This window comes from Excalfactoria chinensis, chromosome 5, assembly GCF_039878825.1.
Source record: "Excalfactoria chinensis isolate bCotChi1 chromosome 5, bCotChi1.hap2, whole genome shotgun sequence".
In the NCBI taxonomy this organism is placed as follows: Eukaryota; Metazoa; Chordata; class Aves; order Galliformes; family Phasianidae; genus Excalfactoria; species Excalfactoria chinensis.
The window spans coordinates 5,693,370-5,721,303 of NC_092829.1; the positions used below are offsets into that span (position 1 = coordinate 5,693,370).

Genomic DNA, 27,934 nt, shown 5'->3' on the forward strand with positions numbered 1-27,934 from the left:
TTGATGAGAACTTGTTAGGCACAGGCTTAGAATGATTAAAAAAAATCATTTCAAGGTGGAAAAGACCTTTAAAGGCCATCTGGTTCAATTCCTTTGCATTGAACAGGAACACCCATAGCTTGAGCAGGAGGTGTGAGAAACATGCTCCAAATCAAAAATTTCTAATCACGCAGAGATCTCTGTGAAGAGCACTTTATTCATTATTGCAGTAATGGGTGCACAACCCCTACTGACAAGGGAGAAGTTGTGCAACTAGTCAGTGAAATCCGCAGCTTAATATACCCTGGGTCTAACGCAGGAAGAACCTCTCCTGGCACTCATTGGTTGAGTGTCTCAGGCCTCACAGTCTTCTTGACACTGTTGCTACCTTACATTTCCATACAGTGTCTGTTACCAGTCCCATTGTCTTTAGGAATGTGGTACTTTTTATGGCAACAGGAAGAAAATATTCTCAAAAATTAGCAAACTCATTCTGTCCTTTACCAGAATCTCCCTTAGCCTATATAATTACCTTACCTAGCGCCTTTGCCAAATCTACCCAGGTCAGAATGCCCCAGTCTCAACTTTAGTCTGTTCAGGATCTTTCTTTGTTGAAAGGCAACTTATCCTAGACTACATACAAAATACTGGACATTTCCACTGCAAAAACACAGTCTACCTTTCACAGTGGTCTGCCTTGTTTTGGTTGTCTCCAGGGTCTGGGCACCTGCCACCTTTCTGGGCAACTTGTGCCGGTGCTTCATTTCCATTATTGTAAGGAAACACTGTTTCTCATATCCAGTCTAAATCTTCTCTCTCTTACTTTGAAACCATATGCTTTGTCCTACCACAGCAGACCATCCAGAAGAGTCTGTCCCCTTCTTTCTTACAGCCTTCTAGTAGATACTGAAAGGCTGCTCTCAGCTCTCCATGGAGTTGTCTCCTTTCCAGGCTGCCACAGCTCCAGCTCTCCCACTCTGTCCTTGAAGGAAGCTGTTCCATTCCTTGGATCATTTTGTGGTCCTCCTCTGGATGCACTCCAACAGGTCCACATTTCTCCTGTACTGAGGACTCCCCACCTGGACGCACTATCCAGATGAGGTCTCACCAGCCCAGAGCAGAGGGGCAGGATCCCCTCTCTGACCTGCTGACAACTGCTTTAGATGCAGCCCATGATACAACTGGCTTCCTAGGCTATGAGGACATTTGCTGGCTTGTGTCCAGCTTGCCATCCACCAGTGTCCCAAAGCTGATGCATTAGTTTCACCAAAAGAAGGGCACATTACACTAGTTCTGTTTGTTTTTTAATTTTTATTAATTTTTTTGAAAATTTTTAATAATTTTTATGTTTTTTTTAAATTAAATTTTTTGAAACATATACATGGATGAAATATCTATGTATACTATTAAAACATATACATGGATGAAATATCTATGTATGTTATTAAAACATATACATCCGATGAAGCATCGATGTATATGTTTTAATAATATGCATTTTTCTGATCTACATGAACTATATTTTCAGTGTGGTCAAAGATGATTTCACTCCATATAGTCCTGGCATCTAAAAGGCTGGACTAACATGGCATCCGTAGAAATTCCGGTGGCTACCAGGATATGGGTGTTGCTGTCTCTGTCTCCTGGCTGCTTGGATAGATGTCTTCATGGTCTTGCTATACTCCAAATGCTGCCTTAAGTAAGCAGCTTCTTTTGAAGTCCATCAGATGTAGCCTGCTGTAGTGTCTGTTTCCCAAAGAAGTTTGTCTCTGCTGCAGCACATCTCTGCGGCCTCCTTGTGCTGCTGCTATCAACAAGCGCCTGCCTACTCAATGGACAGAAATGTGTCCAAGTCCTCTTGCTGTACCCTGAGCCTGAGCTCAATCCAGAGGGCTCTGCAAGAGGTGGTTGTCAGCCGGAGCTTGCAGAAGCAGACGGAGGGCTGCAACTCGTACTGCACTGTTAGCAGTTGAGGCATGGCTATCCAGACTTCTCTCACCAGTTCCTGGAACCAGGTTGCAGTTTTCTCCATATCCTGGAGAGTTTGTAGGAGGCTGAGCATCTCCTCTTTCCCCAGGTGGTCCTCAGGGTGGTGGAGGAAGGACATCATTGTCTCACACCAGCTGCTCCCTTGTGCATATTCAGTTCAGCACTCTGGCTACTGCACTGTTGGTTTGTTCTGGAGAAAACATTTGGGAGCAATTCCCACTGCCTGCTGAGTGTTGTCTTCTCCACGTCCAGAGTGCTCGTCCTGTGGGACAAGTGGGCGTCTCTCATTTCCCAAACATCAGCAGGCTTCTGAGCCGATCTTGCAGCTCCTCCAACTCCTGCAGCGCCTGTTCATGACTGTCTGGATCCTGCACCAGGTACTGGAGGAGGTTGAGCGGTTGGGACGCTCGGAATTGCTGCGGCAAGATAATCTCCGCAGGCACGTCCTCATTTCCTATGAAGAAATGATTGAGACGTTTCTCCTCCACACAGCAGCGCAGGTAGCGCAAGATGTCATCCATCCGCTGCAGGAAATACTTCCCATGCCAGCTTTCCAAAGGGATGGCAGTCAGGAGGTGCATGAGCACGGTCCTCAGTTGGTAGGTAGAAAAGGTCTGGCCCCCCAGGATGTAGGCACCCACTTGCATGTATTTGAGGTAGGAAGTGTTTCCCTGGTCATGGGCGGCAATATGCTGGAACAACTTTGCCTCTGCCACTGCACAACTCTGTGGCCAGGTTGTGCTGGGGGTATCAGCAGCCTCTGTCTCCTGGCTGCTCAGAAAGATGTCCGTATGGTCTTGCTGTACACCAAACACGATCTCAACGACAAAGGCTGTTTTGTGGATATCTGTCAGATGAAGCCTGCAGGAGCGCCTGGACAGCACCACATTCATGCTGCATGTTGCTGACTCAGGCATGCATTTCCAGGCGCATGTGATCAGCATCTGGAACCAGCGGACAGTCTTCTCCACGTCTAGGTAGGAGTCAGTGCAGAAGTCATACAGTAGGCTGGGGTGCTGATCTCCCAGCTCTTCCTTGGAGGTGTGGAGGAAGCACCGCATACCCATCTCCTGCTCCCTCCCGCACGTGCATTTCAGATCTACACGGATACGGGAGTTCCTTGCTGGCAGCTCCCCTGTGGCGCCCAGATCCAGGCAGAAAACATGCCCACGTGGGGCCGACAGGGGCACAAGCAGGCAGAAGATGGGTTCATTCTCAAGGGGACACCAGCCTTCATAGGCACTGCCCACCCCGATGGGGCTCTCTGGCACTGGACAGAAAGCATCTGATACAAGATACCGGCATAAATTGATGAGGCGACCAAACAGGAGGAGTATCTGCTCACAGTTATCTCGATGAATTTGGTTTGGCCAGAGCACATCAGCAAAGAGAAGATTATTCATCTCCTCTTCCACTTTCTTCTCCTCTTCCACTTCCTCCTGTTGCACCTCCGGCTCCTGCTGCTCCTCCACAGTGCTGGAACTCTCCTCATCACCTCTGTCTTCAACTCTCTGGAACTTTTTATAGATCTTCCATGTGAACCAGAGAAGAAGGAAGAGAATGCAAAGAACACGGCAAACCTTCCAGTAAGGCAACACTGCGAAGAGCAAGGCTTGAATATCCACCCTGCTCTTCTTCATGTTCCTCTCTTCTAATTCTATGAGCTTGGTCATCTGCTCTCGCAGAAACACCTCACGCTGACGTATGCGTTCAAGCGTTTCTGCATCCAACTCATCGCCAACAATAACTACTCTCTGCGCCAACAAGGCGAAGAAAAACGCCAAAGCCATGATCTGGAAGAGAGGAGAGAGGGGAGGTCAGTGGGGCTGGGTGGGAGCTCGCGCACGGCTGGGGGAGTGGGTCCGGGAGCCGCAGCGTGTGGACTCAGGTAGGAGCGGGGCCGAGGGAGCTGGGAAGCAGCGGGGGCTGAGGCCGGCGCTGTTGCTGACTGCCCCGAGAGCTGCTCACAGGCTGCCCTGAGCGCTCGCTGCCGGCACTGCAGGCTCCCGAAGCCCTCGCGGGCCGCTGTTTGCGCCCGGCCCAGCACAGCCTTCCCCCTGCTGCTGCACTCACCGCTGGCCCAGGCCAAAGTGGAGCAGCGCTGCCTGCTGATGGCCTCGATGCCAGCCCCGCATTGTGACGCACTGTGACGTCACAGACGCCCTGCATTGTGACGTACTGTGACGTCACAGACGCCCCAGCCCCACCCTTCGGCCCCCCTCAGCTGCCCTGGGCCTCCATGGCCGCAGCATCGGCCCTGCTCTGAGGCACGTGGCCAGACTGAGCTCCCAGGGTCTCCCTTTACAAAGCAGACTGGAATCCCCTGGAGCGACCTCAAAAAGAAAGTTGGGTGACCCGGCCTGTGGATGCTCTGCTCCTAGTGTGTCATCCCCAATTAAATTCCAATAGTCTGATCCCTGCAAACTCGTTTGGTGTTGAGAGTTGTTTGGGAGAACAGGGAGGACATGATGGCTTCAAGGACGTTATGGCCTTGTGAGAAGGCTTGGTGAGTGAGACGGGGAGTATTACCTGGATTTCTGCAGGAATAGTTGGAAATACTGGTGATAGGTGGATGGTTGGACTGGATGATCCTGAGGTCTGTTCCAGCCTTGTTGATTCTGTGACTGTCTTGCCCCAGTTTATAGGAGGGAGGCAAGGTTCTTTAACATATGTATACCCGGCGTGAGATTAAGAAACAACGATTCAGATGTTGGTCCGACCAGTTTATTATAAATCTTAATTAGGGAGATGGGGAAGGAGAGAACGGACATTATTATAGGGTGATGGGGAAGGGAAGGCAGGCGATAGTAAAGATAGGAAATAGAAGCAAGGAGTCTTTGCAGGAAGCAGGAGGGAGATAGTCACCACCATGGGTCCAGCAAGGTTTGTCATTGATCTTCATTAGTGGTGGGTCATCAGGCGTTGGTGTTCCACTGATGATGACGGTGACCACAATGACGAATGAATTTCCAGTGGTAGCACCAACTTATTTATAAGTCCAAAGTGGTTGAGTCAGCTTTCTTTTTGGAGTGACAGCTCAAATCCAAAATAGTTGAGTCAGCTCTCCTTGGGGTAGAAAATTCTGGCTTAGGGATCTCAGCAAAACTCCTTTGTTCCCATCTTCTGGGCCTTGCCAGCAGATAAGAGGGAGCAGGGATGCCCATCTGCATCCTGTTTTTCACAGGACACGATGGCATCATTCCCCAATTTTCCCATACCAAGCTGGAGCTATTTAGTCCCAGGCCAGATCTTCCACCCGTAAACACTCCTGTGCACTCTGTTCCGGAAGCAAACAGCTATGAAGGAAGGTGCTATCAGATGCCTACAGGGTGATGTTGATTGTCACACGGTAGCACCCATCACTTGCCTCCTCCATAAATCAGTGAGAGTCTTATCATGAGAAAACACCTCAGGAAGCAAGCTTTGAGCCAGAAAACAAAGAAGGGTTCTCACAGTGACTCTAAAGCTGTCTTACCACAGCACTGTGAGCTGGCTCTGGGGACATCTCCTTGAGCAGACACTCAGGGACAGAGCATTTCTCCCATTTTTGTCGAGGCCGAGGCTTGCAGAGCAAAAGAACCCTCACGGAGAGGCGGGCTGGTCCCTGCCCAGCTGTTAATAGGAGTCTCTGCTTCAGGCGTCCATGCAGCGGCCTCTTCAATTGCATGGGCTGTGGATCCCTGAGGTGAGGTTTTCCTTCGGAGAGACCTTCCACCTGCTCGTTGGGCAGCATCTTCTCCATGTCCAGCATGCTCAGCTCTGCAGCAGGTGGGAAGTAGGGTGTTAGTCATTCTGTAGGCACCTCCTTGAACAGGGACGCAGAGCTGCAGATGTTTCTGATGGAATCTGTTGTGCCACGCATGCCTGGCTGTTTTGTGAAGAAGAGCGTTCCTGTGGCAGTGCATCTCTGCGGCCTCCGATAACGACAGCCCCTGCCTACTCAAAGCTCAGGAACATGTCCTTGTCCTGTATCCCAAGCATGAGCTCAATCCAGATGACTCTGCCGTTGGTGGTGGTCAGCTTGATCTTGCAGAATCGGTAGGAGGACAGCATCTCGGCCTGCGCTATGGAGAACAGTGGCATCTCCGGCCAGGCTTCTAACACCAGTTTCTGGAACCAGGCTGCAGTTTTCTCCATATCCAGGTAGGAGTCGCAGCATAGGGTTTGTAGGAGGCTGGGCATCTGCTCTTTCCACAGCTTGTCCCGAGGGTGGTGGACGAAGCACAGCATGTCCCCTATCACCCGCTCCCTTATGCAAGTGCACTTGAGCTCCACGCGGAGGCAGGAATTCCTCACCCCCACCCTCGCCTTGGGGCCGTGCTCCAAGTGGAAGACATGTCCCGGGGGTGCCTTCAGGGGCACGAGCATGCGGTAGACAACATGGTTCCCTTCGGGTCTGGTGTTTTCAAAGCCAACGCCCACCCCAACAGCTGGCCGCAGCTGTGGCATGAAGTAACTCTGGGGAAGTATCTGACAGACGGTCAGAAGCTCATCCACCAGATCCTCCACCACCTTGCACATGTGTCTCCTGGTCTTCAGCGGCCAAATGGAGAACTCATAGTAAAACCTGCTCACGTAGGTAACGTCATCGGAGCCTTCGTGGTACACTGGCTCCCACATCTCCCCGTCAGAGTTTCTCTGCATCTCAGTTTCACGTTGGATCTCCTTTTCCTCTTGAGTCTCTATACACTGGATGAAGTCGACGAGCAGGAAAAGCAGCAGTACAGCCAAGGCCCAAATTTCCCAAGGCTGCCGTGCAAAGAAGTGCCAGAGTTGCACATCCATCCTGCTCCGCTCGATCTCCTCCAGCATCTTGGTCATCTGCTCTCGCAGAAACACCTCACGCTGACGCATGCGTTCAAGTGTTTCCGCATCCAGCACATCACCAACAAAAGCTACTCTCTGCGCCAACAAGGCGAAGAAAAACGCCAAAGCCATGATCTGGAAGAGAGGAGAGAGGGGAGGTCAGTGGGGCTGGGTAGGAGCTCGCGAAGGGCTGGGGGAGCTGGTCCAGGAGCCGCAGCGTGTGGGCTCAGGTAGGAGCGGGGCTGAGGGAGCTGGGAGGCAGTGGGGGCTGAGGCCGCTGTTTGCGCCCGGCCCAGCACAGCCTTCCCCCTGCTGCTGCACTCACCGCTGGCCCAGGCCAAAGTGGAGCAGCGCTGCCTGCTGATGGCCTTGATGCCAGCCCCGCAGTGTGATGCACTGTGATGTCACAGACGCCCCAGCCCCACCCTTCGGCCCCCCTCAGCTGCCCTGGGCCTCCATGGCCGCGGCATCGGCCCTGCTCTGAGGCACGTGTCCGAACTGGATTTCCTTTGTTTCCCTTGGGTTTTACTGCGGAGAAAGCGGTTGGCTTCATATATTCTAAGGGTCGATGACAGATTAAACCTTGTTCTTAACCTGATTTTTTTGATTGCATTTGGTTCAATTTCTTCAATTTTTGTTTATGTAATATTCTTTTTATTATTTTCTGCAGATGTAGCTCTTCTAAGCCTGTTGAGGTCCATTTTAAATCTCAGTCTTTGTCCGCTCTTGACTTCTTGACTCAAGAGAGGGATCTCTGAGACGAGTGTGTTTCAGCCTATCTGCATTGTGGTAAATAAAGTGGGCCTGTCCATCTTGAGCCTTGTCTATGTTTTTCCTTCTCTGAGGTCCCGAAGGAGTGTCTGTTCTGTGACAATGTGGGAAAATGTATGTTGGGCAAAATGGCACCTTCAGGTTACGACAGCCAAAAAGGCTGGTGACTTAATGCTGCTGCAGTAACTGATAATCTTCCTTTGTCAAGGTTTGGGATCACCAATGTCATCCAAATATAAAAAGCTCCCAGACAACACCTCCCAGGTGAAACAGTAATGGTGTCTTTACAAGAAGAGTGAACTGTGGATCTAACACAGATGCAGGTACTCACATGAGCCCAAGGCTTTGTCACTCAGGTGTTTGCTGATGAGAACTTGTTAGGCACAGGCTTAGAATGATTAAAAAAAATCATTTCAAGGTGGAAAAGACCTTTAAAGGCCATCTGGTTCAATTCCTTTGCATTGAACAGGAACACCCATAGCTTGAGCAGGAGGTGTGAGAAACATGCTCCAAATCAAAAATTTCTAATCAGGCAGAGATCTCTGTGAAGAGCACTTTATTCATTATTGCAGTAATGGGTGCACAATCCCTACTGACAAGGGAGAAGTTGTGCAACTAGTCAGTGAAATCCGCAGCTTAATATACCCTGGGTCTAACGCAGGAAGAACCTCTCCTGGCACTCATTGGTTGAGTGTCTCAGGCTCACAGTCTTCTGACACTGTTGCTACCTTACATTTCCATACAGTGTCTGTTACCAGTCCATTGTCTTTAGGAATGTTGGGTACTTTTTATGGCAACAGGAAGAAAATATTCTCAAAAATTAGCAAACTCATTCTGTCCTTTACCAGAATCTCCCTTAGCCTATATAATTACCTTACCTAGCGCCTTTGCCAAATCTACCCAGGTCAGAATGCCCCAGTCTCAACTTTAGTCTGTTCAGGATCTTTCTTTGTGAAAGGCAACTTATCCTAGACTACATACAAAAATACTGGACATTTCCACTGCAAAAACACAGTCTACCTTTCACAGTGGTCTGCCTTGTTTTGGTTGTCTCCAGGGTCTGGGCACCTGCCACCTTTCTGGGCAACTTGTGCCGGTGCTTCATTTCCATTATTGTAAGGAAACACTGTTTCTCATATCCAGTCTAAATCTTCTCTCTCTTACTTTGAAACCATTTGCTTTGTCCTACCACAGCAGACCATCCAGAAGAGTCTGTCCCCTTCTTTCTTACAGCCTTCTAGTAGATACTGAAAGGCTGCTCTCAGCTCTCCATGGAGTTGTCTCCTTTCCAGGCTGCACAGCTCCAGCTCTCCCAGTCTGTCCTTGAAGGAAGCTGTTCCATTCCTTGGATCATTTTTGTGGTCCTCCTCTGGATGCACTCCAACAGGTCCACATTTCTCCTGTACTGAGGACTCCCCACCTGGACGCACTATCCAGATGAGGTCTCACCAGCCCAGAGCAGAGGGGCAGGATCCCCTCTCTGACCTGCTGACAACTGCTTTAGATGCAGCCCATGATACAACTGGCTTCCTAGGCTATGAGGACATATTGCTGGCTTGTGTCCAGCTTGCCATCCACCAGTGTCCCAAAGCTGATGCATTAGTTTCACCAAAAGAAGGGCACATATACCACTAGTTCTGTTTGTTTTTTAATTTTTATTAATTTTTTTGAAAATTTTTAATAATTTTTATGTTTTTTTTAAATTAAATTTTTTGAAACATATACATGGATGAAATATCTATGTATACTATTAAAACATATACATGGATGAAATATCTATGTATGTTATTAAAACATATACATCGATGAAGCATCGATGTATATGTTTTAATAATATGCATTTTTCTGATCTACATGAACTATATTTTCAGTGTGGTCAAAGATGATTTCACTCCATATAGTCCTGGCATCTAAAAGGCTGGACTAACATGGCATCCGTAGAAATTCCGGTGGCTACCAGGATATGGGTGTTGCTGTCTCTGTCTCCTGGCTGCTCGGATAGATGTCTTCATGGTCTTGCTATACTCCAAATGCTGCCTTAAGTAAGCAGCTTCTTTTGAAGTCCGGTCCAGTTGTAGCCTGCTGTAGTGTCTGTTTCCCAAAGAAGTTTGTCTCTGCTGCAGCACATCTCTGCGGCCTCCTCGTGCTGCTGCTATCAACAGCCCCTGCCTACTCAAAGGACAGAAATGTGTCCAAGTCCTCTTGCTGTACCCCAAGCCTGAGCTCAATCCAGAGGGCTCTGCAAGAGGTGGTTGTCAGCCGGAGCTTGCAGAAGCAGACGGAGGGCTGCAACTCGTGCTGCACTGTTGTCAGTTGAGGCATGGCTATCCAGACTTCTCTCACCAGTTCCTGGAACCAGGTTGCAGTTTCCTCCATACCCTGGAGAGTTTGTAGGAGGCTGAGCATCTCCTCTTTCCCCAGGTGGTCCTCAGGGTGGTGAAGGAAGGACATCATTGTCTCACACCAGCTGCTCCCTTGTGCATATTCAGTTCAGCACTCTGGCTACTGCACTGTTGGTTTGTTCTGGAGAAAACATTTGGGAGCAATTCCCACTGCCTGCTGAGTGTTGTCTTCTCCACGTCCAGAGTGCTCGTCTGTGGGACAAGTGGGCGTCTCTCATTTCCCAAACATCAGCAGGCTTCTGAGCCGATCTTGCAGCTCCTCCAACTCCTGCAGCGCCTGTTCATGACTGTCTGGATCCTGCACCAGGTACTGGAGGAGGTTGAGCGGTTGGGACGCTCGGAATTGCTGCGGCAAGATAATCTCCGCAGGCACGTCCTCATTTCCTATGAAGAAATGATTGAGACGTTTCTCCTCCACACAGCAGCGCAGGTAGCGCAAGATGTCATCCATCCGCTGCAGGAAATACTTCCCATGCCAGCTTTCCAAAGGGATGGCAGTCAGGAGGTGCATGAGCACGGTCCTCAGTTGGTAGGTAGAAAAGGTCTGGCCCCCCAGGATGTAGGCACCCACTTGCATGTATTTGAGGTAGGAAGTGTTTCCCTGGTCATGGGCGGCAATATGCTGGAACAACTTTGCCTCTGCCACTGCACAACTCTGTGGCCAGGTTGTGCTGGGGGTATCAGCAGCCTCTGTCTCCTGGCTGCTCAGAAAGATGTCCGTATGGTCTTGCTGTACACCAAACACGATCTCAACGACAAAGGCTGTTTTGTGGATATCTGTCAGATGAAGCCTGCAGGAGCGCCTGGACAGCACCACATTCATGCTGCATGTTGCTGACTCAGGCATGCATTTCCAGGCGCATGTGATCAGCATCTGGAACCAGCGGACAGTCTTCTCCACGTCTAGGTAGGAGTCAGTGCAGAAGTCATACAGTAGGCTGGGGTGCTGATCTCCCAGCTCTTCCTTGGAGGTGTGGAGGAAGCACCGCATACCCATCTCCTGCTCCCTCCCGCACGTGCATTTCAGATCTACACGGATACGGGAGTTCCTTGCTGGCAGCTCCCCTGTGGCGCCCAGATCCAGGCAGAAAACATGCCCACGTGGGGCCGACAGGGGCACAAGCAGGCAGAAGATGGGTTCATTCTCAAGGGGACACCAGCCTTCATAGGCACTGCCCACCCCGATGGGGCTCTCTGGCACTGGACAGAAAGCATCTGATACAAGATACCGGCATAAATTGATGAGGCGACCAAACAGGAGGAGTATCTGCTCACAGTTATCTCGATGAATTTGGTTTGGCCAGAGCACATCAGCAAAGAGAAGATTATTCATCTCCTCTTCCACTTTCTTCTCCTCTTCCACTTCCTCCTGTTGCACCTCCGGCTCCTGCTGCTCCTCCACAGTGCTGGAACTCTCCTCATCACCTCTGTCTTCAACTCTCTGGAACTTTTTATAGATCTTCCATGTGAACCAGAGAAGAAGGAAGAGAATGCAAAGAACACGGCAAACCTTCCAGTAAGGCAACACTGCGAAGAGCAAGGCTTGAATATCCACCCTGCTCTTCTTCATGTTCCTCTCTTCTAATTCTATGAGCTTGGTCATCTGCTCTCGCAGAAACACCTCACGCTGACGTATGCGTTCAAGCGTTTCTGCATCCAACTCATCGCCAACAATAGCTACTCTCTGCGCCAACAAGGCGAAGAAAAACGCCAAAGCCATGATCTGGAAGAGAGGAGAGAGGGGAGGTCAGTGGGGCTGGGTGGGAGCTCGCGCACGGCTGGGGGAGTGGGTCCGGGAGCCGCAGCGTGTGGACTCAGGTAGGAGCGGGGCCGAGGGAGCTGGGAGGCAGCGGGGGCTGAGGCCGGCGCTGTTGCTGACTGCCCCGAGAGCTGCTCACAGGCTGCCCTGAGCGCTCGCTGCTGGCACTGCAGGCTCCCGAAGCCCTCGCGGGCCGCTGTTTGCGCCCGGCCCAGCACAGCCTTCCCCCTGCTGCTGCACTCACCGCTGGCCCAGGCCAAAGTGGAGCAGCGCTGCCTGCTGATGGCCTCGATGCCAGCCCCGCATTGTGACGCACTGTGACGTCACAGACGCCCTGCATTGTGACGTACTGTGACGTCACAGACGCCCCAGCCCCACCCTTCGGCCCCCCTCAGCTGCCCTGGGCCTCCATGGCCGCAGCATCGGCCCTGCTCTGAGGCACGTGGCCAGACTGAGCTCCCAGGGTCTCCCTTTACAAAGCAGACTGGAATCCCCTGGAGCGACCTCAAAAAGAAAGTTGGGTGACCCGGCCTGTGGATGCTCTGCTCCTAGTGTGTCATCCCCAATTAAATTCCAATAGTCTGATCCCTGCAAACTCGTTTGGTGTTGAGAGTTGTTTGGGAGAACAGGGAGGACATGATGGCTTCAAGGACGTTATGGCCTTGTGAGAAGGCTTGGTGAGTGAGACGGGGAGTATTACCTGGATTTCTGCAGGAATAGTTGGAAATACTGGTGATAGGTGGATGGTTGGACTGGATGATCCTGAGGTCTGTTCCAGCCTTGTTGATTCTGTGACTGTCTTGCCCCAGTTTATAGGAGGGAGGCAAGGTTCTTTAACATATGTATACCCGGCGTGAGATTAAGAAACAACGATTCAGATGTTGGTCCGACCAGTTTATTATAAATCTTAATTAGGGAGATGGGGAAGGAGAGAACGGACATTATTATAGGGTGATGGGGAAGGGAAGGCAGGCGATAGTAAAGATAGGAAATAGAAGCAAGGAGTCTTTGCAGGAAGCAGGAGGGAGATAGTCACCACCATGGGTCCAGCAAGGTTTGTCATTGATCTTCATTAGTGGTGGGTCATCAGGCGTTGTTGTTCCACTGATGATGACGGTGACCACAATGACGAATGAATTTCCAGTGGTAGCACCAACTTATTTATAAGTCCAAAGTGGTTGAGTCAGCTTTCTTTTTGGAGTGACAGCTCAAATCCAAAATAGTTGAGTCAGCTCTCCTTGGGGTAGAAAATTCTGGCTTAGGGATCTCAGCAAAACTCCTTTGTTCCCATCTTCTGGGCCTTGCCAGCAGATAAGAGGGAGCAGGGATGCCCATCTGCATCCTGTTTTTCACAGGACACGATGGCATCATTCCCCAATTTTCCCATACCAAGCTGGAGCTATTTAGTCCCAGGCCAGATCTTCCACCCGTAAACACTCCTGTGCACTCTGTTCCGGAAGCAAACAGCTATGAAGGAAGGTGCTATCAGATGCCTACAGGGTGATGTTGATTGTCACACGGTAGCACCCATCACTTGCCTCCTCCATAAATCAGTGAGAGTCTTATCATGAGAAAACACCTCAGGAAGCAAGCTTTGAGCCAGAAAACAAAGAAGGGTTCTCACAGTGACTCTAAAGCTGTCTTACCACAGCACTGTGAGCTGGCTCTGGGGACATCTCCTTGAGCAGACACTCAGGGACAGAGCATTTCTCCCATTTTTGTCGAGGCCGAGGCTTGCAGAGCAAAAGAACCCTCACGGAGAGGCGGGCTGGTCCCTGCCCAGCTGTTAATAGGAGTCTCTGCTTCAGGCGTCCATGCAGCGGCCTCTTCAATTGCATGGGCTGTGGATCCCTGAGGTGAGGTTTTCCTTCGGAGAGACCTTCCACCTGCTCGTTGGGCAGCATCTTCTCCATGTCCAGCATGCTCAGCTCTGCAGCAGGTGGGAAGTAGGGTGTTAGTCATTCTGTAGGCACCTCCTTGAACAGGGACGCAGAGCTGCAGATGTTTCTGATGGAATCTGTTGTGCCACGCATGCCTGGCTGTTTTGTGAAGAAGAGCGTTCCTGTGGCAGTGCATCTCTGCGGCCTCCGATAACGACAGCCCCTGCCTACTCAAAGCTCAGGAACATGTCCTTGTCCTGTATCCCAAGCATGAGCTCAATCCAGATGACTCTGCCGTTGGTGGTGGTCAGCTTGATCTTGCAGAATCGGTAGGAGGACAGCATCTCGGCCTGCGCTATGGAGAACAGTGGCATCTCCGGCCAGGCTTCTAACACCAGTTTCTGGAACCAGGCTGCAGTTTTCTCCATATCCAGGTAGGAGTCGCAGCATAGGGTTTGTAGGAGGCTGGGCATCTGCTCTTTCCACAGCTTGTCCCGAGGGTGGTGGACGAAGCACAGCATGTCCCCTATCACCCGCTCCCTTATGCAAGTGCACTTGAGCTCCACGCGGAGGCAGGAATTCCTCACCCCCACCCTCGCCTTGGGGCCGTGCTCCAAGTGGAAGACATGTCCCGGGGGTGCCTTCAGGGGCACGAGCATGCGGTAGACAACATGGTTCCCTTCGGGTCTGGTGTTTTCAAAGCCAACGCCCACCCCAACAGCTGGCCGCAGCTGTGGCATGAAGTAACTCTGGGGAAGTATCTGACAGACGGTCAGAAGCTCATCCACCAGATCCTCCACCACCTTGCACATGTGTCTCCTGGTCTTCAGCGGCCAAATGGAGAACTCATAGTAAAACCTGCTCACGTAGGTAACGTCATCGGAGCCTTCGTGGTACACTGGCTCCCACATCTCCCCGTCAGAGTTTCTCTGCATCTCAGTTTCACGTTGGATCTCCTTTTCCTCTTGAGTCTCTATACACTGGATGAAGTCGACGAGCAGGAAAAGCAGCAGTACAGCCAAGGCCCAAATTTCCCAAGGCTGCCGTGCAAAGAAGTGCCAGAGTTGCACATCCATCCTGCTCCGCTCGATCTCCTCCAGCATCTTGGTCATCTGCTCTCGCAGAAACACCTCACGCTGACGCATGCGTTCAAGTGTTTCCGCATCCAGCACATCACCAACAAAAGCTACTCTCTGCGCCAACAAGGCGAAGAAAAACGCCAAAGCATGATCTGGAAGAGAGGAGAGAGGGGAGGTCAGTGGGGCTGGGTAGGAGCTCGCGAAGGGCTGGGGGAGCTGGTCCAGGAGCCGCAGCGTGTGGGCTCAGGTAGGAGCGGGGCTGAGGGAGCTGGGAGGCAGTGGGGGCTGAGGCCGCTGTTTGCGCCCGGCCCAGCACAGCCTTCCCCCTGCTGCTGCACTCACCGCTGGCCCAGGCCAAAGTGGAGCAGCGCTGCCTGCTGATGGCCTTGATGCCAGCCCCGCAGTGTGATGCACTGTGATGTCACAGACGCCCCAGCCCCACCCTTCGGCCCCCCTCAGCTGCCCTGGGCCTCCATGGCCGCGGCATCGGCCCTGCTCTGAGGCACGTGTCCGAACTGGATTTCCTTTGTTTCCCTTGGGTTTTACTGCGGAGAAAGCGGTTGGCTTCATATATTCTAAGGGTCGATGACAGATTAAACCTTGTTCTTAACCTGATTTTTTTGATTGCATTTGGTTCAATTTCTTCAATTTTTGTTTATGTAATATTCTTTTTATTATTTTCTGCAGATGTAGCTCTTCTAAGCCTGTTGAGGTCCATTTTAAATCTCAGTCTTTGTCCGCTCTTGACTTCTTGACTCAAGAGAGGGATCTCTGAGACGAGTGTGTTTCAGCCTATCTGCATTGTGGTAAATAAAGTGGGCCTGTCCATCTTGAGCCTTGTCTATGTTTTTCCTTCTCTGAGGTCCTGAAGGAGTGTCTGTTCTGTGACAATGTGGGAAAATGTATGTTGGGCAAAATGGCACCTTCAGGTTACGACAGCCAAAAAGGCTGGTGACTTAATGCTGCTGCAGTAACTGATAATCTTCCTTTGTCAAGGTTTGGGATCACCAATGTCATCCAAATATAAAAAGCTCCCAGACAACACCTCCCTTGTGAAACAGTAATGGTGTCTTTACAAGAAGAGTGAACTGTGGATCTAACACAGATGCAGGTACTCACATGAGCCCAAGGCTTTGTCACTCAGGTGTTTGCTGATGAGAACTTGTTAGGCACAGGCTTAGAATGATTAAAAAAAATCATTTCAAGGTGGAAAAGACCTTTAAAGGCCATCTGGTTCAATTCCTTTGCATTGAACAGGAACACCCATAGCTTGAGCAGGAGGTGTGAGAAACATGCTCCAAATCAAAAATTTCTAATCAGGCAGAGATCTCTGTGAAGAGCACTTTATTCATTATTGCAGTAATGGGTGCACAATCCCTACTGACAAGGGAGAAGTTGTGCAACTAGTCAGTGAAATCCGCAGCTTAATATACCCTGGGTCTAACGCAGGAAGAACCTCTCCTGGCACTCATTGGTTGAGTGTCTCAGGCTCACAGTCTTCTGACACTGTTGCTACCTTACATTTCCATACAGTGTCTGTTACCAGTCCATTGTCTTTAGGAATGTTGGGTACTTTTTATGGCAACAGGAAGAAAATATTCTCAAAAATTAGCAAACTCATTCTGTCCTTTACCAGAATCTCCCTTAGCCTATATAATTACCTTACCTAGCGCCTTTGCCAAATCTACCCAGGTCAGAATGCCCCAGTCTCAACTTTAGTCTGTTCAGGATCTTTCTTTGTGAAAGGCAACTTATCCTAGACTACATACAAAAATACTGGACATTTCCACTGCAAAAACACAGTCTACCTTTCACAGTGGTCTGCCTTGTTTTGGTTGTCTCCAGGGTCTGGGCACCTGCCACCTTTCTGGGCAACTTGTGCCGGTGCTTCATTTCCATTATTGTAAGGAAACACTGTTTCTCATATCCAGTCTAAATCTTCTCTCTCTTACTTTGAAACCATTTGCTTTGTCCTACCACAGCAGACCATCCAGAAGAGTCTGTCCCCTTCTTTCTTACAGCCTTCTAGTAGATACTGAAAGGCTGCTCTCAGCTCTCCATGGAGTTGTCTCCTTTCCAGGCTGCACAGCTCCAGCTCTCCCAGTCTGTCCTTGAAGGAAGCTGTTCCATTCCTTGGATCATTTTTGTGGTACTCCTCTGGATGCACTCCAACAGGTCCACATTTCTCCTGTACTGAGGACTCCCCACCTGGACGCACTATCCAGATGAGGTCTCACCAGCCCAGAGCAGAGGGGCAGGATCCCCTCTCTGACCTGCTGACAACTGCTTTAGATGCAGCCCATGATACAACTGGCTTCCTAGGCTATGAGGACATATTGCTGGCTTGTGTCCAGCTTGCCATCCACCAGTGTCCCAAAGCTGATGCATTAGTTTCACCAAAAGAAGGGCACATATACCACTAGTTCTGTTTGTTTTTTAATTTTTATTAATTTTTTTGAAAATTTTTAATAATTTTTATGTTTTTTTTAAATTAAATTTTTTGAAACATATACATGGATGAAATATCTATGTATACTATTAAAACATATACATGGATGAAATATCTATGTATGTTATTAAAACATATACATCGATGAAGCATCGATGTATATGTTTTAATAATATGCATTTTTCTGATCTACATGAACTATATTTTCAGTGTGGTCAAAGATGATTTCACTCCATATAGTCCTGGCATCTAAAAGGCTGGACTAACATGGCATCCGTAGAAATTCCGGTGGCTACCAGGATATGGGTGTTGCTGTCTCTGTCTCCTGGCTGCTTGGATAGATGTCTTCATGGTCTTGCTATACTCCAAATGCTGCCTTAAGTAAGCAGCTTCTTTTGAAGTCCATCAGATGTAGCCTGCTGTAGTGTCTGTTTCCCAAAGAAGTTTGTCTCTGCTGCAGCACATCTCTGCGGCCTCCTTGTGCTGCTGCTATCAACAGCGCCTGCCTACTCAAAGGACAGAAATGTGTCCAAGTCCTCTTGCTGTACCCTGAGCCTGAGCTCAATCCAGAGGGCTCTGCAAGAGGTGGTTGTCAGCCGGAGCTTGCAGAAGCAGACGGAGGGCTGCAACTCGTACTGCACTGTTAGCAGTTGAGGCATGGCTATCCAGACTTCTCTCACCAGTTCCTGGAACCAGGTTGCAGTTTTCTCCATATCCTGGAGAGTTTGTAGGAGGCTGAGCATCTCCTCTTTCCCCAGGTGGTCCTCAGGGTGGTGGAGGAAGGACATCATTGTCTCACACCAGCTGCTCCCTTGTGCATATTCAGTTCAGCACTCTGGCTACTGCACTGTTGGTTTGTTCTGGAGAAAACATTTGGGAGCAATTCCCACTGCCTGCTGAGTGTTGTCTTCTCCACGTCCAGAGTGCTCGTCTGTGGGACAAGTGGGCGTCTCTCATTTCCCAAACATCAGCAGGCTTCTGAGCCGATCTTGCAGCTCCTCCAACTCCTGCAGCGCCTGTTCATGACTGTCTGGATCCTGCACCAGGTACTGGAGGAGGTTGAGCGGTTGGGACGCTCGGAATTGCTGCGGCAAGATAATCTCCGCAGGCACGTCCTCATTTCCTATGAAGAAATGATTGAGACGTTTCTCCTCCACACAGCAGCGCAGGTAGCGCAAGATGTCATCCATCCGCTGCAGGAAATACTTCCCATGCCAGCTTTCCAAAGGGATGGCAGTCAGGAGGTGCATGAGCACGGTCCTCAGTTGGTAGGTAGAAAAGGTCTGGCCCCCCAGGATGTAGGCACCCACTTGCATGTATTTGAGGTAGGAAGTGTTTCCCTGGTCATGGGCGGCAATATGCTGGAACAACTTTGCCTCTGCCACTGCACAACTCTGTGGCCAGGTTGTGCTGGGGGTATCAGCAGCCTCTGTCTCCTGGCTGCTCAGAAAGATGTCCGTATGGTCTTGCTGTACACCAAACACGATCTCAACGACAAAGGCTGTTTTGTGGATATCTGTCAGATGAAGCCTGCAGGAGCGCCTGGACAGCACCACATTCATGCTGCATGTTGCTGACTCAGGCATGCATTTCCAGGCGCATGTGATCAGCATCTGGAACCAGCGGACAGTCTTCTCCACGTCTAGGTAGGAGTCAGTGCAGAAGTCATACAGTAGGCTGGGGTGCTGATCTCCCAGCTCTTCCTTGGAGGTGTGGAGGAAGCACCGCATACCCATCTCCTGCTCCCTCCCGCACGTGCATTTCAGATCTACACGGATACGGGAGTTCCTTGCTGGCAGCTCCCCTGTGGCGCCCAGATCCAGGCAGAAAACATGCCCACGTGGGGCCGACAGGGGCACAAGCAGGCAGAAGATGGGTTCATTCTCAAGGGGACACCAGCCTTCATAGGCACTGCCCACCCCGATGGGGCTCTCTGGCACTGGACAGAAAGCATCTGATACAAGATACCGGCATAAATTGATGAGGCGACCAAACAGGAGGAGTATCTGCTCACAGTTATCTCGATGAATTTGGTTTGGCCAGAGCACATCAGCAAAGAGAAGATTATTCATCTCCTCTTCCACTTTCTTCTCCTCTTCCACTTCCTCCTGTTGCACCTCCGGCTCCTGCTGCTCCTCCACAGTGCTGGAACTCTCCTCATCACCTCTGTCTTCAACTCTCTGGAACTTTTTATAGATCTTCCATGTGAACCAGAGAAGAAGGAAGAGAATGCAAAGAACACGGCAAACCTTCCAGTAAGGCAACACTGCGAAGAGCAAGGCTTGAATATCCACCCTGCTCTTCTTCATGTTCCTCTCTTCTAATTCTATGAGCTTGGTCATCTGCTCTCGCAGAAACACCTCACGCTGACGTATGCGTTCAAGCGTTTCTGCATCCAACTCATCGCCAACAATAGCTACTCTCTGCGCCAACAAGGCGAAGAAAAACGCCAAAGCCATGATCTGGAAGAGAGGAGAGAGGGGAGGTCAGTGGGGCTGGGTGGGAGCTCGCGCACGGCTGGGGGAGTGGGTCCGGGAGCCGCAGCGTGTGGACTCAGGTAGGAGCGGGGCCGAGGGAGCTGGGAGGCAGCGGGGGCTGAGGCCGGCGCTGTTGCTGACTGCCCCGAGAGCTGCTCACAGGCTGCCCTGAGCGCTCGCTGCCGGCACTGCAGGCTCCCGAAGCCCTCGCGGGCCGCTGTTTGCGCCCGGCCCAGCACAGCCTTCCCCCTGCTGCTGCACTCACCGCTGGCCCAGGCCAAAGTGGAGCAGCGCTGCCTGCTGATGGCCTCGATGCCAGCCCCGCATTGTGACGCACTGTGACGTCACAGACGCCCTGCATTGTGACGTACTGTGACGTCACAGACGCCCCAGCCCCACCCTTCGGCCCCCCTCAGCTGCCCTGGGCCTCCATGGCCGCAGCATCGGCCCTGCTCTGAGGCACGTGGCCAGACTGAGCTCCCAGGGTCTCCCTTTACAAAGCAGACTGGAATCCCCTGGAGCGACCTCAAAAAGAAAGTTGGGTGACCCGGCCTGTGGATGCTCTGCTCCTAGTGTGTCATCCCCAATTAAATTCCAATAGTCTGATCCCTGCAAACTCGTTTGGTGTTGAGAGTTGTTTGGGAGAACAGGGAGGACATGATGGCTTCAAGGACGTTATGGCCTTGTGAGAAGGCTTGGTGAGTGAGACGGGGAGTATTACCTGGATTTCTGCAGGAATAGTTGGAAATACTGGTGATAGGTGGATGGTTGGACTGGATGATCCTGAGGTCTGTTCCAGCCTTGTTGATTCTGTGACTGTCTTGCCCCAGTTTATAGGAGGGAGGCAAGGTTCTTTAACATATGTATACCCGGCGTGAGATTAAGAAACAACGATTCAGATGTTGGTCCGACCAGTTTATTATAAATCTTAATTAGGGAGATGGGGAAGGAGAGAACGGACATTATTATAGGGTGATGGGGAAGGGAAGGCAGGCGATAGTAAAGATAGGAAATAGAAGCAAGGAGTCTTTGCAGGAAGCAGGAGGGAGATAGTCACCACCATGGGTCCAGCAAGGTTTGTCATTGATCTTCATTAGTGGTGGGTCATCAGGCGTTGGTGTTCCACTGATGATGACGGTGACCACAATGACGAATGAATTTCCAGTGGTAGCACCAACTTATTTATAAGTCCAAAGTGGTTGAGTCAGCTTTCTTTTTGGAGTGACAGCTCAAATCCAAAATAGTTGAGTCAGCTCTCCTTGGGGTAGAAAATTCTGGCTTAGGGATCTCAGCAAAACTCCTTTGTTCCCATCTTCTGGGCCTTGCCAGCAGATAAGAGGGAGCAGGGATGCCCATCTGCATCCTGTTTTTCACAGGACACGATGGCATCATTCCCCAATTTTCCCATACCAAGCTGGAGCTATTTAGTCCCAGGCCAGATCTTCCACCCGTAAACACTCCTGTGCACTCTGTTCCGGAAGCAAACAGCTATGAAGGAAGGTGCTATCAGATGCCTACAGGGTGATGTTGATTGTCACACGGTAGCACCCATCACTTGCCTCCTCCATAAATCAGTGAGAGTCTTATCATGAGAAAACACCTCAGGAAGCAAGCTTTGAGCCAGAAAACAAAGAAGGGTTCTCACAGTGACTCTAAAGCTGTCTTACCACAGCACTGTGAGCTGGCTCTGGGGACATCTCCTTGAGCAGACACTCAGGGACAGAGCATTTCTCCCATTTTTGTCGAGGCCGAGGCTTGCAGAGCAAAAGAACCCTCACGGAGAGGCGGGCTGGTCCCTGCCCAGCTGTTAATAGGAGTCTCTGCTTCAGGCGTCCATGCAGCGGCCTCTTCAATTGCATGGGCTGTGGATCCCTGAGGTGAGGTTTTCCTTCGGAGAGACCTTCCACCTGCTCGTTGGGCAGCATCTTCTCCATGTCCAGCATGCTCAGCTCTGCAGCAGGTGGGAAGTAGGGTGTTAGTCATTCTGTAGGCACCTCCTTGAACAGGGACGCAGAGCTGCAGATGTTTCTGATGGAATCTGTTGTGCCACGCATGCCTGGCTGTTTTGTGAAGAAGAGCGTTCCTGTGGCAGTGCATCTCTGCGGCCTCCGATAACGACAGCCCCTGCCTACTCAAAGCTCAGGAACATGTCCTTGTCCTGTATCCCAAGCATGAGCTCAATCCAGATGACTCTGCCGTTGGTGGTGGTCAGCTTGATCTTGCAGAATCGGTAGGAGGACAGCATCTCGGCCTGCGCTATGGAGAACAGTGGCATCTCCGGCCAGGCTTCTAACACCAGTTTCTGGAACCAGGCTGCAGTTTTCTCCATATCCAGGTAGGAGTCGCAGCATAGGGTTTGTAGGAGGCTGGGCATCTGCTCTTTCCACAGCTTGTCCCGAGGGTGGTGGACGAAGCACAGCATGTCCCCTATCACCCGCTCCCTTATGCAAGTGCACTTGAGCTCCACGCGGAGGCAGGAATTCCTCACCCCCACCCTCGCCTTGGGGCCGTGCTCCAAGTGGAAGACATGTCCCGGGGGTGCCTTCAGGGGCACGAGCATGCGGTAGACAACATGGTTCCCTTCGGGTCTGGTGTTTTCAAAGCCAACGCCCACCCCAACAGCTGGCCGCAGCTGTGGCATGAAGTAACTCTGGGGAAGTATCTGACAGACGGTCAGAAGCTCATCCACCAGATCCTCCACCACCTTGCACATGTGTCTCCTGGTCTTCAGCGGCCAAATGGAGAACTCATAGTAAAACCTGCTCACGTAGGTAACGTCATCGGAGCCTTCGTGGTACACTGGCTCCCACATCTCCCCGTCAGAGTTTCTCTGCATCTCAGTTTCACGTTGGATCTCCTTTTCCTCTTGAGTCTCTATACACTGGATGAAGTCGACGAGCAGGAAAAGCAGCAGTACAGCCAAGGCCCAAATTTCCCAAGGCTGCCGTGCAAAGAAGTGCCAGAGTTGCACATCCATCCTGCTCCGCTCGATCTCCTCCAGCATCTTGGTCATCTGCTCTCGCAGAAACACCTCACGCTGACGCATGCGTTCAAGTGTTTCCGCATCCAGCACATCACCAACAAAAGCTACTCTCTGCGCCAACAAGGCGAAGAAAAACGCCAAAGCCATGATCTGGAAGAGAGGAGAGAGGGGAGGTCAGTGGGGCTGGGTAGGAGCTCGCGAAGGGCTGGGGGAGCTGGTCCAGGAGCCGCAGCGTGTGGGCTCAGGTAGGAGCGGGGCTGAGGGAGCTGGGAGGCAGTGGGGGCTGAGGCCGCTGTTTGCGCCCGGCCCAGCACAGCCTTCCCCCTGCTGCTGCACTCACCGCTGGCCCAGGCCAAAGTGGAGCAGCGCTGCCTGCTGATGGCCTTGATGCCAGCCCCGCAGTGTGATGCACTGTGATGTCACAGACGCCCCAGCCCCACCCTTCGGCCCCCCTCAGCTGCCCTGGGCCTCCATGGCCGCGGCATCGGCCCTGCTCTGAGGCACGTGTCCGAACTGGATTTCCTTTGTTTCCCTTGGGTTTTACTGCGGAGAAAGCGGTTGGCTTCATATATTCTAAGGGTCGATGACAGATTAAACCTTGTTCTTAACCTGATTTTTTTGATTGCATTTGGTTCAATTTCTTCAATTTTTGTTTATGTAATATTCTTTTTATTATTTTCTGCAGATGTAGCTCTTCTAAGCCTGTTGAGGTCCATTTTAAATCTCAGTCTTTGTCCGCTCTTGACTTCTTGACTCAAGAGAGGGATCTCTGAGACGAGTGTGTTTCAGCCTATCTGCATTGTGGTAAATAAAGTGGGCCTGTCCATCTTGAGCCTTGTCTATGTTTTTCCTTCTCTGAGGTCCTGAAGGAGTGTCTGTTCTGTGACAATGTGGGAAAATGTATGTTGGGCAAAATGGCACCTTCAGGTTACGACAGCCAAAAAGGCTGGTGACTTAATGCTGCTGCAGTAACTGATAATCTTCCTTTGTCAAGGTTTGGGATCACCAATGTCATCCAAATATAAAAAGCTCCCAGACAACACCTCCCTTGTGAAACAGTAATGGTGTCTTTACAAGAAGAGTGAACTGTGGATCTAACACAGATGCAGGTACTCACATGAGCCCAAGGCTTTGTCACTCAGGTGTTTGCTGATGAGAACTTGTTAGGCACAGGCTTAGAATGATTAAAAAAAATCATTTCAAGGTGGAAAAGACCTTTAAAGGCCATCTGGTTCAATTCCTTTGCATTGAACAGGAACACCCATAGCTTGAGCAGGAGGTGTGAGAAACATGCTCCAAATCAAAAATTTCTAATCAGGCAGAGATCTCTGTGAAGAGCACTTTATTCATTATTGCAGTAATGGGTGCACAATCCCTACTGACAAGGGAGAAGTTGTGCAACTAGTCAGTGAAATCCGCAGCTTAATATACCCTGGGTCTAACGCAGGAAGAACCTCTCCTGGCACTCATTGGTTGAGTGTCTCAGGCTCACAGTCTTCTGACACTGTTGCTACCTTACATTTCCATACAGTGTCTGTTACCAGTCCATTGTCTTTAGGAATGTTGGGTACTTTTTATGGCAACAGGAAGAAAATATTCTCAAAAATTAGCAAACTCATTCTGTCCTTTACCAGAATCTCCCTTAGCCTATATAATTACCTTACCTAGCGCCTTTGCCAAATCTACCCAGGTCAGAATGCCCCAGTCTCAACTTTAGTCTGTTCAGGATCTTTCTTTGTGAAAGGCAACTTATCCTAGACTACATACAAAAATACTGGACATTTCCACTGCAAAAACACAGTCTACCTTTCACAGTGGTCTGCCTTGTTTTGGTTGTCTCCAGGGTCTGGGCACCTGCCACCTTTCTGGGCAACTTGTGCCGGTGCTTCATTTCCATTATTGTAAGGAAACACTGTTTCTCATATCCAGTCTAAATCTTCTCTCTCTTACTTTGAAACCATTTGCTTTGTCCTACCACAGCAGACCATCCAGAAGAGTCTGTCCCCTTCTTTCTTACAGCCTTCTAGTAGATACTGAAAGGCTGCTCTCAGCTCTCCATGGAGTTGTCTCCTTTCCAGGCTGCACAGCTCCAGCTCTCCCAGTCTGTCCTTGAAGGAAGCTGTTCCATTCCTTGGATCATTTTTGTGGTACTCCTCTGGATGCACTCCAACAGGTCCACATTTCTCCTGTACTGAGGACTCCCCACCTGGACGCACTATCCAGATGAGGTCTCACCAGCCCAGAGCAGAGGGGCAGGATCCCCTCTCTGACCTGCTGACAACTGCTTTAGATGCAGCCCATGATACAACTGGCTTCCTAGGCTATGAGGACATATTGCTGGCTTGTGTCCAGCTTGCCATCCACCAGTGTCCCAAAGCTGATGCATTAGTTTCACCAAAAGAAGGGCACATATACCACTAGTTCTGTTTGTTTTTTAATTTTTATTAATTTTTTTGAAAATTTTTAATAATTTTTATGTTTTTTTTAAATTAAATTTTTTGAAACATATACATGGATGAAATATCTATGTATACTATTAAAACATATACATGGATGAAATATCTATGTATGTTATTAAAACATATACATCGATGAAGCATCGATGTATATGTTTTAATAATATGCATTTTTCTGATCTACATGAACTATATTTTCAGTGTGGTCAAAGATGATTTCACTCCATATAGTCCTGGCATCTAAAAGGCTGGACTAACATGGCATCCGTAGAAATTCCGGTGGCTACCAGGATATGGGTGTTGCTGTCTCTGTCTCCTGGCTGCTTGGATAGATGTCTTCATGGTCTTGCTATACTCCAAATGCTGCCTTAAGTAAGCAGCTTCTTTTGAAGTCCATCAGATGTAGCCTGCTGTAGTGTCTGTTTCCCAAAGAAGTTTGTCTCTGCTGCAGCACATCTCTGCGGCCTCCTTGTGCTGCTGCTATCAACAGCGCCTGCCTACTCAAAGGACAGAAATGTGTCCAAGTCCTCTTGCTGTACCCTGAGCCTGAGCTCAATCCAGAGGGCTCTGCAAGAGGTGGTTGTCAGCCGGAGCTTGCAGAAGCAGACGGAGGGCTGCAACTCGTACTGCACTGTTAGCAGTTGAGGCATGGCTATCCAGACTTCTCTCACCAGTTCCTGGAACCAGGTTGCAGTTTTCTCCATATCCTGGAGAGTTTGTAGGAGGCTGAGCATCTCCTCTTTCCCCAGGTGGTCCTCAGGGTGGTGGAGGAAGGACATCATTGTCTCACACCAGCTGCTCCCTTGTGCATATTCAGTTCAGCACTCTGGCTACTGCACTGTTGGTTTGTTCTGGAGAAAACATTTGGGAGCAATTCCCACTGCCTGCTGAGTGTTGTCTTCTCCACGTCCAGAGTGCTCGTCTGTGGGACAAGTGGGCGTCTCTCATTTCCCAAACATCAGCAGGCTTCTGAGCCGATCTTGCAGCTCCTCCAACTCCTGCAGCGCCTGTTCATGACTGTCTGGATCCTGCACCAGGTACTGGAGGAGGTTGAGCGGTTGGGACGCTCGGAATTGCTGCGGCAAGATAATCTCCGCAGGCACGTCCTCATTTCCTATGAAGAAATGATTGAGACGTTTCTCCTCCACACAGCAGCGCAGGTAGCGCAAGATGTCATCCATCCGCTGCAGGAAATACTTCCCATGCCAGCTTTCCAAAGGGATGGCAGTCAGGAGGTGCATGAGCACGGTCCTCAGTTGGTAGGTAGAAAAGGTCTGGCCCCCCAGGATGTAGGCACCCACTTGCATGTATTTGAGGTAGGAAGTGTTTCCCTGGTCATGGGCGGCAATATGCTGGAACAACTTTGCCTCTGCCACTGCACAACTCTGTGGCCAGGTTGTGCTGGGGGTATCAGCAGCCTCTGTCTCCTGGCTGCTCAGAAAGATGTCCGTATGGTCTTGCTGTACACCAAACACGATCTCAACGACAAAGGCTGTTTTGTGGATATCTGTCAGATGAAGCCTGCAGGAGCGCCTGGACAGCACCACATTCATGCTGCATGTTGCTGACTCAGGCATGCATTTCCAGGCGCATGTGATCAGCATCTGGAACCAGCGGACAGTCTTCTCCACGTCTAGGTAGGAGTCAGTGCAGAAGTCATACAGTAGGCTGGGGTGCTGATCTCCCAGCTCTTCCTTGGAGGTGTGGAGGAAGCACCGCATACCCATCTCCTGCTCCCTCCCGCACGTGCATTTCAGATCTACACGGATACGGGAGTTCCTTGCTGGCAGCTCCCCTGTGGCGCCCAGATCCAGGCAGAAAACATGCCCACGTGGGGCCGACAGGGGCACAAGCAGGCAGAAGATGGGTTCATTCTCAAGGGGACACCAGCCTTCATAGGCACTGCCCACCCCGATGGGGCTCTCTGGCACTGGACAGAAAGCATCTGATACAAGATACCGGCATAAATTGATGAGGCGACCAAACAGGAGGAGTATCTGCTCACAGTTATCTCGATGAATTTGGTTTGGCCAGAGCACATCAGCAAAGAGAAGATTATTCATCTCCTCTTCCACTTTCTTCTCCTCTTCCACTTCCTCCTGTTGCACCTCCGGCTCCTGCTGCTCCTCCACAGTGCTGGAACTCTCCTCATCACCTCTGTCTTCAACTCTCTGGAACTTTTTATAGATCTTCCATGTGAACCAGAGAAGAAGGAAGAGAATGCAAAGAACACGGCAAACCTTCCAGTAAGGCAACACTGCGAAGAGCAAGGCTTGAATATCCACCCTGCTCTTCTTCATGTTCCTCTCTTCTAATTCTATGAGCTTGGTCATCTGCTCTCGCAGAAACACCTCACGCTGACGTATGCGTTCAAGCGTTTCTGCATCCAACTCATCGCCAACAATAGCTACTCTCTGCGCCAACAAGGCGAAGAAAAACGCCAAAGCCATGATCTGGAAGAGAGGAGAGAGGGGAGGTCAGTGGGGCTGGGTGGGAGCTCGCGCACGGCTGGGGGAGTGGGTCCGGGAGCCGCAGCGTGTGGACTCAGGTAGGAGCGGGGCCGAGGGAGCTGGGAGGCAGCGGGGGCTGAGGCCGGCGCTGTTGCTGACTGCCCCGAGAGCTGCTCACAGGCTGCCCTGAGCGCTCGCTGCCGGCACTGCAGGCTCCCGAAGCCCTCGCGGGCCGCTGTTTGCGCCCGGCCCAGCACAGCCTTCCCCCTGCTGCTGCACTCACCGCTGGCCCAGGCCAAAGTGGAGCAGCGCTGCCTGCTGATGGCCTCGATGCCAGCCCCGCATTGTGACGCACTGTGACGTCACAGACGCCCTGCATTGTGACGTACTGTGACGTCACAGACGCCCCAGCCCCACCCTTCGGCCCCCCTCAGCTGCCCTGGGCCTCCATGGC

General features: G+C 50.8%; 4 protein-coding genes across 4 annotated transcripts; all 4 read right to left on the bottom strand.

Moving 5' to 3' along the window:
* Positions 1–2,252: 2,252 nt before the first annotated feature.
* On the bottom strand, positions 2,253–3,758 carry LOC140253290 (inositol 1,4,5-trisphosphate receptor-interacting protein-like 1). The gene has a single exon (XM_072338806.1). It carries the CDS (start codon positions 3,756–3,758, stop codon positions 2,253–2,255), a length of 1,506 nt encoding a protein of 501 aa, XP_072194907.1.
* Positions 3,759–10,161: 6,403 nt separating this feature from the next.
* On the bottom strand, positions 10,162–11,667 carry LOC140253299 (inositol 1,4,5-trisphosphate receptor-interacting protein-like 1). The gene has a single exon (XM_072338816.1). The coding sequence runs from the start codon at positions 11,665–11,667 to the stop codon at positions 10,162–10,164; it is 1,506 nt and encodes a 501-aa protein (XP_072194917.1).
* Positions 11,668–18,067: 6,400 nt separating this feature from the next.
* On the bottom strand, positions 18,068–19,573 carry LOC140253289 (inositol 1,4,5-trisphosphate receptor-interacting protein-like 1). The gene has a single exon (XM_072338805.1). It carries the CDS (start codon positions 19,571–19,573, stop codon positions 18,068–18,070), a length of 1,506 nt encoding a protein of 501 aa, XP_072194906.1.
* Positions 19,574–25,974: 6,401 nt separating this feature from the next.
* Positions 25,975–27,480, bottom strand: LOC140253288 (inositol 1,4,5-trisphosphate receptor-interacting protein-like 1). Its single transcript, XM_072338804.1, has one exon. It carries the CDS (start codon positions 27,478–27,480, stop codon positions 25,975–25,977), a length of 1,506 nt encoding a protein of 501 aa, XP_072194905.1.
* Between the last annotated feature and the right edge of the window lie 454 nt (positions 27,481–27,934).